This window comes from Nesoenas mayeri, assembly GCF_963082525.1.
Source record: "Nesoenas mayeri genome assembly, chromosome: 2".
NCBI classification, from domain to species: Eukaryota; Metazoa; Chordata; class Aves; order Columbiformes; family Columbidae; genus Nesoenas; species Nesoenas mayeri.
Window position 1 is genome coordinate 86673577 of NC_137543.1, and position 13742 is coordinate 86687318.

A 13742-nucleotide genomic window follows, 5' to 3' on the forward strand; every position below is an offset into this window, starting at 1 on the left:
ATAGTTGATCATCTCAGGGCACTCTTACACTTTCTTAGGAAGTGTTTGAACAGCAGCTACCTAACATACAATGTTCTCCCTATCTGGATAACATTTATGTTCCTAAACAGGTTGCTTTCTAATTCATAATATTTTTTATCTGCAGGGTACAATAGCAGGAATATTGGACTCTAGGGAGTTAACATATTTCAACTTACCTGTCTCTTCTCTGTTTACTTTCAGGATTTGGTTTCTATGTACAGTTCAGAGATGAGTTGCTGGAAACTGCTTGGCTGCATCAGCAACTAGAGACATAAAAAGCAAGTCAAGAAAAACAAAACTCTAGACTCCATAGCTGAGCAGCTTGAAGAGTGTCTGCGGTGGAGAACTATGACAATACAGCAAGTCCTGTTACTTCTGCTGCTCTGGATGTGGCTACATTCCTGCCATACAGAAATGCTGTTCAGAAGGACTCCTGATCTCAGATCCAAAAGCTTTGGGGGACGTGCATCAGGGAGTGAAGGAAAAGCAATTCACCGCCAGAAGCGAGGCTGGATGTGGAACCAGTTTTTCCTTTTAGAAGAATACACAGGATCTGATTATCAGTATGTAGGAAAGGTAGGTATTTCATTAAGATTTCTGAATAATTGTCAAGTTTACTTATATTTCTACAGAGTTCTATTTCCCTTGTTTAATTCCAATGTGTAGGAAGTATCTTTCCAGGCAATATGTATATTGTCTGTCTGCTAAAATCACTAAATATTGCTAGTTAGATCTTCAGAAATATTTGAAAGAACCAAATGAAGAAACGTTTGATAAATTTGTTTGCTTTAGAATATTGTTCCTAAATCATAGAATCACAGAATCGTTAAGGTTGGAAAAGACCTTTGATATCACAAAGTCCAACCATTAACCTAGCACTGCCAACTCTACCATCAAATCATGATCCTAACAGCCATGTCTACATGTCTTTTAAACACCTCCAGGGATGGTGACTCCACCACTTCCCAGGGCAGCCTGTTCCAGTGCCTGACAACCCTCCCTGTCGAGAAGTTTTTCCTGTTATGCAACCTAAATGTCCCCAGGTTAAACATGAGATTGTCTCCACTCATCCTATCACTTCTTAACGTGGGAAAATATACCAACACCCTTCATGCTACAACCTCCTTTCATGTAGTTGTAGAGGGAAATAAGGTCTCGCCTCAGCCTCCTTTTCTCCAGGATGCTGTTGGCCTTTTTGGCTACCTGGACACACAGCTGGATCATGTTCAGCCAGCTGTCAAACAACACCCTCAGGTCCTTTTCCACCAGGCAGTTTTCCAGCCACTCTTCCCTGAGCCTCTGGTGTTGCCTGGGGTTGTTGTGACCCAGGTGCAGGACCCAACATTTGGTCCTCTTGAACCTCATACAGTTGGCCCCAGCCAGTTCAGATCCATCTGTAGAGCCTTCCTACCTTCAAACAGATCAAATAATTAATGATAATTTTCTTGAAGTGGGAGTTACTGTCAGCAGTAATAGATACCAGTTAGTACCAATGGTTTATAAACACAGAAATTTAATTTTCTATAATCTAGATTTTCATTTTTACATATTTTTGAACTTGTGAAATACCACAGAGAAATACTGGCTTGTTGAAAATCTCAGACTTAAAGAATAGCTGAGGTTGTAAGGTACTTCTGAAGATCATCTAGTCCAACCTCTCAGCTTAAAGCAAGGTCAGCTAGAGCTTGCTCAGGACCATTTTCAGTCAGATTTTTAATATCTCCAAAGGTGGAGGCTCCACAATCTCTCTGAGCAAACCTATTCAACTGCTTGGCCACCTGGTCACTAAAAATTTCCTCTGTTTAAAGGGAATCTCCTGTATTTCAGTTTGTGACTATTGCCTCTAGTTGTGTCACTGGGCACCACTGAAAAAGAGACTGGGTCTGTCTCCCTCAGTCCTCCCCATCAGGTATTTATATACATTAATAAGGTCCCTGTTGAGCCTTCTCCAGGCTGAGTAGTCCCAGCTTCCTCAGTCTATCCTAATATAAAAAGTGCTCCAATCCCTTGATCGTCTTAGTGCTCTTTAGCTGGACTCTACAGTAGCTCCATCTCTCTCTACTGGGAACCCCAGAACTGGACACAATACTCACCAGGACAGAGCAGAGGAGAAGAATCATCTCTCTTGATATTCCTAGTGGATCCTTTTTCCTAGTGGATCCCAGGGTGCTGTTGACCTTCTTTGCTGCAAAGGTATGTTGCTTGTTCGTGGCTAGTTTGATATCCACAAGCCCTCTTTCTGTGAAACTGCTTTCCAGACAGTTGGTCCCCAACATGTACTGATTCATGGGATTATTATATTAGTAAACATTTCTTGAAAGGATTAAGAACATTGTGGGGCAACTTGAGAAAGTGAATGACTACCTTTTCTGCGCTTTTTGGTGCTTTGAGTCTGTAATTTTGGCGCTAGCATTTGAATGATACAGATTTTTCCAAAGCATGCTGAGAGCCTTGTAAATAATACTTATATTTATTTCATAAACTTCTAATGTGTAAAGTCATGCCTCTCAAGTCTTCCAAAGTATCTAGGTCAGTTCCTCAGTCCAAGCCAGACTGATGGCTTATGAAAATTGACCTTTCACACAAAATAAGAAGTGTCTTTGTATCAAAGCACGATGCTAATGTGTCTGGAAGAGTATTGCTCTCAGAAGCCCCAGGAAATGAAGAGTTTTGTAGGGGACCTTGAATTTCAAATTATTTAGGCTCCTTCAAAAACCTGCTGATCACTTATTTTATTGTATTATTTTTGAATATTTATGGTCCCAAATAACCAAGTGTGAGTGGTGTTAAATAAATGTTTTCCAGTCATGATGAGTGAAGGAAGACTCTTTAGAGGGAAAAGGGTTGACATTTTTATAGGTTAATTCATCTACATTAGACAAAGAGAGAAAGATGTTGATAAACACAGAACTACCTTGATTGAGGGAAAATAAGTGTTTGTAAATGGGAAGTGACAAGTGAAGATAAGTAAAAGGGCAAATAAAGATTGCAGAACTGAGAAGAAACTTGAGGAGCCTTTAAGACTGCCTTTTTTTTGTCATGGTTTGAGCAAAAAAGTTGCTAATTTGAGCAAGCAAATTTAAAATTGACCTGGGTCTATAAAGTTGCCTTATAGTAATTTTCTGAAAAGTTTGGGAAAAATGTAGGAAACTTCTGAAAAATGAAGAATATCATAGCATTGTATTTCTACAGGGAAAGTTTTACACAAAAGAAGCAAAAGGAAACCCATTATATGTGGACCTAAAATTTATTGTTACTCTAATTAACGTTTTAACAGTCAGTCCATATTCTCAAATTATTACAGAAAGAAAAAATAATTATTAAATCTGTAGTACTTAAACTTCATAGTAGCTATCTCTTTTTCCTGGTGTTGCACTCACCTTTACAAAGATCATCTGGGTTTTACAGTCAAAATATTTCTGGATGTTTCCTATTATCTGATTTTATCCAAAGTCAAAATGATTTGGATAGGTGGGTAACATAAAATGCCACCTTCCTGCTAATTCATCTGCAATATGTTTGAAAATCACATAAGATAGTAAGAAAATGAGTTAGAACTCAATGAGTTGTGGTCAATGACCAAGAGAAAGTGTCATGGAGTGGTTTCAGTCAAAAAGAAATACTAAGTGCAATTTTTAAAACTGAAAGTAATAGTTAGATGACAAACAGGTCTACTGACCAGGATCAGTAGAATTTCCAAAACCACCAAAACTTCCAAAACTCAAAAAGATTCAATTGGATTTGTGATTTGCAGCTGCTTGTTTTCTAAGCTCATTATTGGTATATCTTATCTTGTTTCTTATTCTGCATCTATATATCTGTCAAAGGAGCTTGAGAACTGTTGAATATCACATTACTCTTGAAATCAGTGTCTAAAATTTGCAACACAATTTAGATATTCATTTATTTACTGTTTAAGTCATGTTGGGAAGGTTCTACTAGAATAATATGATGGAAATATGGCTCAATAAATGAATGAGATACATAGTGTGGAGATGAGAAACAACACATTCAGATGAAGACAGAGACACACAGACACAAAGTTCTTGTTAGCAATGACCACAGGTCTAGGCAGAACTGAGCGGAGCTGAGCCATGCTGAGCTGACTTTTGTTAACAGTTCTCAATTTATAGGTTTACAGATACAGGCCTGGACCAAGAAGTTGGATGTGATGTTTTTCCAGAAAATGTTATTCCAAACACACCACACTCATGTTGTGACTGTTTTCAGTCACATTCCCATGCATATCTTCTGGGTGGTGTTCGAATCACTCATTCACATGCCCAGGCCCAACATTCACACATCATACATACAGGGGCACTTTTCTGGTCCAAGATATCATTCTCACTGGCCTGGGCTATCACTCCTTACACTCAAAAAAAAAATATACTTCTGTATAACCTGTCCAAGGCTCTTTTGCTGGAACCACACATTCTGCCATACCCACACTTCATCCAGTAACAACTCAAGAGTTCCTTGTTTAAGTCAGCTGTGGTTGTGAAATGGTGAGGAAGCACATATTGCCTGATTATGGACATTAACAGATTGCTTTGGGTCAGTATTTATTGTTATTATAAGAAAGGGATGGCCATCCTTCATGTAATACACAGCATCCTGAGAGCAGAAATCAAAACTATATATGTGAATCTTGAATATGCAGAACCTCAAATAATAATTACAATGGTGATTTCTAGTAAAGGCTGAAGTCATAAAAGAGCAGTGTAGGAAACCAGACCTATATATGTATTACACAATTTATCTTCGAGCTATCTTTGCGAAAATAGACTAGAAGACAGTAGTTCTGAAAAAAGATGCATTTCCCAGTTTCACAGAAGCAATGCAGGGATCTTCGAAAAGAAGCTTAAACATAATATTAGAAAAGCCATTTTATTCATAGTTGGGGTTAGAGTTATAGTTAATACTTTATGTATTTTTCTATGCAGAAAGTCTATGTATGCTCTATTAATCTTCCAAAATATGGAAAGCTGATTCATAATTTTTATTTATTTTTGTTAGCATGTAGTTTCAAGGCCCATTTATTATTTTTCAGATAACTTGTTGCCATTACAAAGTATTATATATTTTCAAACTTATTCTGAAAAAAACTTCATCTTATTTTGAGTACGTCTAGAATAAAATATTTTTGTTTTATCACCTAAAGAAAGCACTAGTATATACCAGGAGTGTCTTAATCTATAGTAATTCAAAATTAAATTTATAAATATACTCTTCATCCACATTGAGGTTTATTTTCCTTCCTTATTATTTCACCAAATCTTTCTATTTTGCATTCTTACAGATATTTTCTCACTTTGCTTTCTGAGACAGATAGTGACCTTTTGCAGCAATTTTCACCGCAATAGTTTACTATATAAGGGATCAACTGACATGAAGTTCTCAGTTACACTGTATTGGGTTTTAGTATCTCAAAAGAAAATTTATCATATTTTCACAGAAATTTATGTATAATTCTACATGTATCATATTAGAACTGTTACCATAGATGTTTATATGGCAGTGTTCATAATTGCGTGATTTTAAGTGCACCGATTATCTTCAGTGGTGTAGGGAGCAAAACACATTAACCTCACTTAGGTCCTTTCAGTTCAAGAACACAAGCACATACAGGATTCTGACGAAAGGACTCCAAGTATTAACAAGATGATAGGCATATATGGCTTCAGAACAACAGTTTCTGGTTCGTAGCCTATCTTTTCCTTTAAGTAACTATATGTGTCTATAGACACTGCAGATGATATACCACAGAACTGGTACCTGAGGGAAAGTTGCACATCCTTAACTCAGTGAAGCCTGAAAGACAGCTATCCCAAAGGTGGTATTGCTTTTAGACTCCTAAGCAAGAGCAGTGTGTAACAAAAGTGTGAATGGAGCCCAGAATAGTTTACCACCCAGTCATAAGGGTGTAAAGTAGGGAAATCTCAGATGTTACATGTACTCTAGTTATATGTATATTAATTGGAATTAAATATACTGTTTCAAGTTAGCATTGCTAATATTCCTTCACATTGTTTAGTACTGTTAGTACTGTTTAGTATTACTTCACAGATTTAGAATGAGAATAATGCTGATAATACACTAATGCTTTGGTTGATGTTAAATAGTAAAAGACTTTTCAGCTTCTTGCACTGTGCCAGGTGCACAAGAAGCTGGGAGGGGGCACAGCCAGAACAGCTGATCCAAACTGGCCAAAGGGATATTTGATACCAAATGACATCATGCTCACTATATATTAATATTTGGGGGGATGTTGGCCAGGGGAACTGCTGCTTGGGGTTGGGCTGAGCCTCAGTCACCTCAGTTGGTGAAAACTGTATTTTGCATTACTCATTTTCACTCGTTGTTGTTGTTATTATTATGATTATCATCATCATTATTATCATAATCATTATTATTATCATTATTGACATTATTGTTTTTTATTTTCCTTTATGTCCTGTTAAACTGTCTTTATCTTAACCCATGAGTTTTACCTTTTTTTTCTCAATTTTCTCCCCCATCCCACTAGGGGTGGGGAGTTAGCAAAAAACTGTGTGTGGTGTTTAGCTGACTGCTGGGTTAAACCACAACATCCTGAAAGACCATGCTCTATCAACATAAAAGGATAAAGACTAGATAAGATCAGACATGAATAGAGTTGTCACTGTTGGAGAAGCAGACAGTTTTAAGGAAAGATTAAACAAAATTTCCTGAAAGAAATGAAAGCCAGAAACGACACTGGACAGGAATTTTGAATTGACCTTTCTGATGCAGCAGCTAACAATACTACTGGTTTTGGAGATGGTAATACAAAAGAGCATGTTGTCTTGATTTCAAAGTGTTCACCATTGAGTGCGACAAAGAAAAGACACCAGTGAAATGTTGATGTTTTAGTGTTAAGATGAAAATCTACCAAACACTTTTAAAAACTTCTGTATTTTGATTCCTGAAGAGTGTTTCTACCATAGCTCTTTTGTTTATGAAGACCTTTCATGTCATGACAGATTAAAGAGTAGGATTTTGAACTGATAGTGCTCATATGCAGGGATAATATTTGGTATGAAGATCTGACTGAGAATAAAATGCCTTCACTTTCAGATGAAGGGAATCAACTCTGTGGCACTGAAGTTCTGTAGAGGTTGAATTTTCAGCTATAACAGATTCTTGTGACAGGCATTGATAATGAAGAATGGAAAGGGAAGAGAGACATTCTGCAAACTGAACAAATGAATTATGATCTGCTGTGTCTAGTACTCAGATGCCAAGGTGACAGATAACAGCTTGTCCTTCAACAATTGCCACTTGACTTTTTTTGATGTAACTCTGCTGGGATTCAACTTAGTAGGGAGTTTATGACTATGACTGGTTAGATTCATCATTTACACTAAATTGAAGTGTGCAGAGGGTTTATATTTTCTGTTTGCAAAAGGCTAATCCTTTGGAAACCTCAGTGTATGTTGGAGTCTCTGACTTCTTGCTTCATTAAACAGCAGCAGAAGGTACTGGTGGTAAAGAGCTGACCTGGCTGAAGAATAAGTTTTTATTCCCTTAAAGCATTAATTATTTGTTAGCTACTGCACTGGATGTATCCCTACAAGACATTGGTTTTTTTCTGGATGACACATGACAGAATTATTAATAACAGTTGTTAAGGAATGCAAAGGCTTTGTAGTATCCACCAGCCTTTTAGTGAAGACTGACGAAGCCGCAGTTGTCGTGTGCCTGAAACCAAAGCCATATGTTTGTTCAAAGCCTGTGGATTCCCAGCCCTGGACAGATGTCTGTGGACATGAGTTTCTTCAATGTGTTGTCTGGTAACAAGGGAAGTGGGCTTGGTTTGAGTAGGTCATTCTGAGGCATATTCAACCCAGCTGCTTAAGGGGATGATTTGCAGAGTCCAAAGAATATTATGATGATATTGGTCAGATGTGCCAGGCACTGTAAATTAAACACCTAAGTGAGCATTCCCAGTTGCCTGTTTGGACTGGCAAATCTTGGAAAGGGTGAAGAAAACAGAGACCTACATGAAACTCTAGTACTTCACAGTGAAATAGTGCTGGAATGGATTACTGTCCTTTAAGATGTTTACTTAGGGGTGCAGGCTACATCCAACAGGGCTAAAGGTAGATATTCCAAGGCAGTTTTGCCCTTCTTGAGTTGTTCAGTGTCAGTATTTCTTCTGTTAAGAAGAAATGTTGGATATGCTGAATGCCTCTCTGTTTAAAATCTGTCCATAATGTTCAAGCAGGCAGACTGCTTTGGGATTGTACTTTTTCTCTAAAATGATAAATTCAATTGGATTCTTCAGTGAAAATGAGCACCATTTCACTCTTTCTTTCCCAGGCTTTCCCCAAGGTGCCCGCCTGTGGCTGAGGGGCTCAGCTGTGCCCTGCGTTGAGGCCGCTGGAGCCACTGGAACCGGCTGTGTCGGGCACAGGGCAGAACTGGCTGCTCCTCATGGGGGCCAACCTGGCAGCCCCCCATGGCCAACACCTGGTCCCCTGCATCCTATATGATAACATACTCGGTTTGTGTATAGTAAAACAGATTTTTGTTATTTCCTTTTCCTTGTTTCAATAGATCTGAGTATTATATAATCATATACTATGCTCATTCTTAATTTGCTTTGAGTGCTTTGCAGATAACGCTTTCAAAATAGTGTGGGTGTTTCTCTTCATGATTTCCTATATCCATCTAATTGCTTTCATGTGTTTAACCCTTATGAAAATACTTTTCAAATCTCCAATTATGCAAATATGAGTAGGGATTGTAGCTGAACATTGTTTCCTCTTTTTCTCTCAAGTAACTAGATGCTATATCTAATGTAGTTTTTGCTGCAGTAAGGTAGTATAGTAAATGCAAGCCACTAGGACCAAATGAATGGTTTAATGAAAACTCTCTAGTTTTGATATGAGTGAAGATTATTATTTCAACTTCTCCATTTTAACTTTTTTTACATGTTAATACTTGAGTGCAAGCCATTTATCAATATACTCAATTTTTGTTTTCAAATAAGAATAAAAGCCATAATTTAAAATAGAACCTGGAAATTCAATCTGTAATTTAAGATGTCAGAGAGATTTTTGTGTGTGTGTATTGTTTTGATGAGCACACTTTAAGTTGGAACTAAGGCAGACTTTCTTTTCTGAGAGCAGGAGATGTCTACAACAGTAGAGATGGTAGTTGAAATATAATTAATACACAGAATAAGGCTTGGTTCTGATGTGAATTTGATAAGAAGTCATAATGAGACTGAGTTGTCAGTATGGTCCTACTAGTGACTGGCATTGGTTTCTTGCCACTGTGTTTCTCAGTCTCTGAGGAAACTATTTTTAAATGTTAACTCCCCCCCCCCCAATAATCCTAATAGCAGTGACCTGCCTTTTGAATCTAATTTCTAAAAGAGACAAATCTGCTCCGTGCAAGCACAAAGTGCAATAGCATTGATCAGTTGTCAGGAAGATTTAGAAGGAACATAGTCTAAGTTATGGCATCCTTCCAGCAGGTGTAAAATCACCAGTAAGACACATTTTGCTCCCTTCTCAAAGAACAGTTATAGGTCTCCTGGGTGGTTTCTAAACTCAGAGTTTGTATATGATCATGCTTAGCACTTCAAATAGCATCATGCTTCAAAATAGTATAAGAAACAGAGTAGTTAAGTCTGAACTCTCCAGTTCTTCTCAGTTCGATTTCTCTTTCAATTTTAAAATTGTATCTGCTGGTCACAAAAAGATTCCTAAAAGCAAAGAACTGATAAAACTGAAATGATTTATATTCAAAGCCATAGCTCAGGAAAAGTAGAATCTACTTCATCACAGTACATTCATTCATTCAATGAACTAAAAAACATAATAGAAAAGGGAGCTTTAGAAATGTTTGACCTACACCTTCTTTGAAATTATAAATGTATAAATAGCCATTAATTTCAACAGCAATTCAAAGGCTGATGCCTTAGGCTTGGTTGTTTGTTTTTTTTTTTCTCTCTTGATTTTTTTTTTTTTTTTTAAATCAGATGCTGATGACCTTTTAAACATTCTACATACACAGATAGCAAGGAAGAGCTGGGGGTAATACTGAGGGAAAATCACTGACTTGCAAGAAAATACCCATGAGGGAGAGAGTTCTAAGAAGTTAAAAGTTTATGTTTACCCTTTTAAAATGTCTTTCTGCTTCAAGCTTTTCCTTATATTTATAAGAGTGTTTTTGTCCTTGATGATAATTAAAAATAAGCTGAACAAAAAGGCTGTAATGGAAAGTTCTTTCAAACCCTCCCTTCTGTTTTGAGGCAGTAAGTAGCTATACAGCCAATGTATCTGAAGTCCCTGCCAGACAGAGTAGGATTTGTTTGCAGAAGTAAACAACCATCACTGTCCAACTCATCAGTGTTACTTCCTTAAACTGAATTCATTCTGTTTCCTGAGTCTTTCAACAGCTATTTATTTAAGAGTGTTAAAGGAGGACTGGACGACTGAGGGAAAAAATTGCTTTCTAATATTTTGGTCTATAGCAATTTTAAATGTGCAACTACAGATGAGTCCATACACTGTTTAAGTCTGAGAAGAGAAGCTGTCTTCCAGTTACCTAAAATGCGGGTGGAAGGTACCTTACATGTCTGAACGTACCTAACAACTTAGAAAGGCATTAATGAATAGTTAGGTGGCTTAGCATGATAAAAGGTATGTCCAAACAGACTGTATGCAAGCATCTAGATAGAAAATATGGGCTGAAAGAAGGAACTTCATATTCTGAGTTATTCACGGTAATGTACTTTTGAAAACTATGTAGTTGCAAAGATGTCTACACTGTAAGCTTCACATGGGTGGGTGTGCAAAATTATTATGGGAAAAAATTCTGACTACCTCTAAGAATGTTTAAAAATTAAAGAAAATCTCAGTGCTCAATTACAGTTCTGTTCAACTATTCTGTTCCTCTTTTCCTAGTTGTAAAAAAGCCTTGCTCCTTCATTTCCTATATCTATGTTCTTCAGACCAGTTATGGTACCTGGATTTAACATTATTGTTCTACATGCAGTGCAGACCCACATCAAACTAACTTTTACTGGGTTATTATTATATTGGGGAAAAGCGTAGAAGCTCTCTCTGCTTCTGACCTTTTACTTCATTCCCTCAAGCTAGCCTTTTCTTTCAACTTGCCTACATATATCTCAAAGCAGTGATGGGAAGACATGAACATATTAAGTTTCTTATTTATGTAATGTTTGAGGTAATCATACTGTCCTTCATTGCCAATATTTTGGTGACTTCTGATTTATTTTATTGCCCAAAGAATGGTTGTCCTTTCTTAATAATTCTCAAACAAATGACATTTATTAAGACAATGAAGTTGGAAATAGAGAGTTTATGTGCTGACTTGAAATGGTTTAGGTTGAAACTGCAGTGGCAAAGAAAAACAAAAACAAATCTACTTTGTAGGAGAACTTGGAAGATTGCCATTCTGAGTATTTTGTAAAGTGGCTGCATGATATAGTAAAGATGACCATGCAGAATACTTTGTCCCTTCCTCATCCAAAAATACCTGAGTAAATAAGCAACCTCTCTTTCACCCCATTTAGTTTAGAAACCAGTTTACATTACCAAAATGCTTTTCTTCCTTAGAAGTTTTAATACTTTTTTAATGATATATAAGTTAGAAGTACATATGCTACAATATAGTGATTAGGAGAATAAATTCCACTTCATATGCAGAGACATGAAGTAATAATAAAGATTTTTTTCTTTCTATATTAAGAACACCTATTCCAATGAGTACTTTCACATATCCTTTTTTGAGGTATGGCATTTGATGTAAAACATGCATAAATTAAGATTTCCGAGTCTCCATGTTTATGACTGCTAATTCCACTACAAATGTGATCTCTAGGAAGTAGAAATATTTAAGAAATACTATTTTGGAGTGAATATAGTAATTAACATATATTACTACCTATGATATCATGGTTATAAATTATCTAGCTTAGTACTGAATGATAAAAATTATATTGATATTTTAAATTTTAACAGTGGGAAAAAAATACTAATGCAATTGTATAAGACGTGAAGTAAACAGGGAGGGAAAAAAAGCACAGTTCTATATAAATTTTGTTTGAAAGAGCACACATTTAAATAAATATCATGAAACAATCCATTTTCTGGAAGGAAACAGAAAAGATGGACAGGGTAATGCAATGGTAGTGTTCCAAGCTAAAATTTCGGAAAAAAAAATAATGAAGTGGAGGTACTTGTGAAATGCTAAATTAATGTGACAAATAGAATATATGAGCTCCAGGAGAGGCTACATGAATATAGACAAATAGCAGATAGATACATCTATGAGGTGACAGAGACAGGAAAGATACAGGACTTTTATAAATTGATATTCATTTTTTATTTGCGAAATTTCACAGAACCCTCCACTCCTTTTGTTCTTTAAAAATATTTGTCACTTGTAAGAATTACCATGCAGGAATATGGCCACATTTTTACACAGTGATGCTACTGAGGATGCAAGCTCTACAGAGTCCTCATAGGACTTAGAAATACATTTAGCAATCAGCAGGATGTCTTAGGTCATTCAAAAAGCATAATGATTCTGCTATTTAAATAATACAGTTGGAAGATAAGGAAGTTGGTAGCTTAATTATCTCTTTAGCTAGGTCAGGTTATGTGACAGATCATTCTCTATGTGTCAGGAGTGGCATATTTTCTAGTAAAAGCCAAATAAAATAAATGGTAAAGCTAGAGGAGTAAGGAATGGTGTGACACTGAAAAGAGCTGCATGAGATTAATCAAGGCTTCTCATTTAAGAATGATGGTACAGATTTCAGAAATATTAATGTATTTGCTAGGAAGCAGTAACGATGTGCTACAGAAAACAAAGTCATTGAAGGAGAAAGGAAATATTTCAAGCTCTGTGTAAGTCTGTGTACCATAAAAGAGAAATAGGAACTTTTGTAGGAATAGTATGGAATTATTTTTACTACCAAAAAAAACAAATTAGGAGCTAATAGTGCACAAGGCAAGAACTGAAGCTTCATGAAACTGAACGTATTCCTGGATAAAGAGAATGTAAAATCTCTCTGTGAATCTATAGACAAAACAAAAAGAACAGAGGCTTTTGATATAGATGATAAAGCAGTAATTTATGCCAAACCAAGGAGATTAAGAATAAATAAATAAACCCACAAAAAAAACCAACAACAGAAAATGCCAAACACCAGCAGCATAACCAATATAGTATAATATTTTATTGGAAATCAGGAAAAAGGGAGATTAGGTAAAGAGTGCTTCTGATGTCTTACACATGCCAGCAAATGTCATAGAAGCTTTATGGAAGTATTGACTGACCCTGCCAATTGCTTACTAGAGTTCACATAAGTTAGATACAATTTTCCATCAGTGATGCAGTACTCAGAATACAGTTTTGAAAACACCAATTAACATTGCAAGGGCAAGTAATTACTATGGAGTACAGTTTTTAATTTGAAGCACAGAAGATCTGATTAATCAATGATCTGGATGAGGGGATTGAGTGCACCCCTAGTAAGTTTGCGGACAACAGCAAGTTGGGTGAGAGTGCTGATATACTGGAGGGTAGGAAGGCCATACAGAGGGATCTGGATAGGCTAGATCATTGGGCTGAAGTCAGTTGTATGAGGTTCAACAACGCCAAGTGCCTGGTCCTGCACTCAGGTCTCAAGAACCCTATGCAATGCTACAGGTTTGGGG

At 36.6% G+C, this 13742-nt stretch overlaps 1 protein-coding gene across 1 annotated transcript in view; it reads left to right on the plus strand.

The window, feature by feature from the left end:
- Positions 1-369: 369 nt before the first annotated feature.
- CDH10 (cadherin 10) overlaps positions 370-13742 on the plus strand; it is a gene marked incomplete at both ends in the record, with an annotated part of 60078 nt that continues 46705 nt past the window's right edge. The window contains one exon of the mRNA XM_080338637.1: positions 370-597. Within this exon, the coding sequence (XP_080194763.1) occupies positions 370-597 (228 nt within the window). The remainder of the gene's footprint in view (positions 598-13742) is intronic.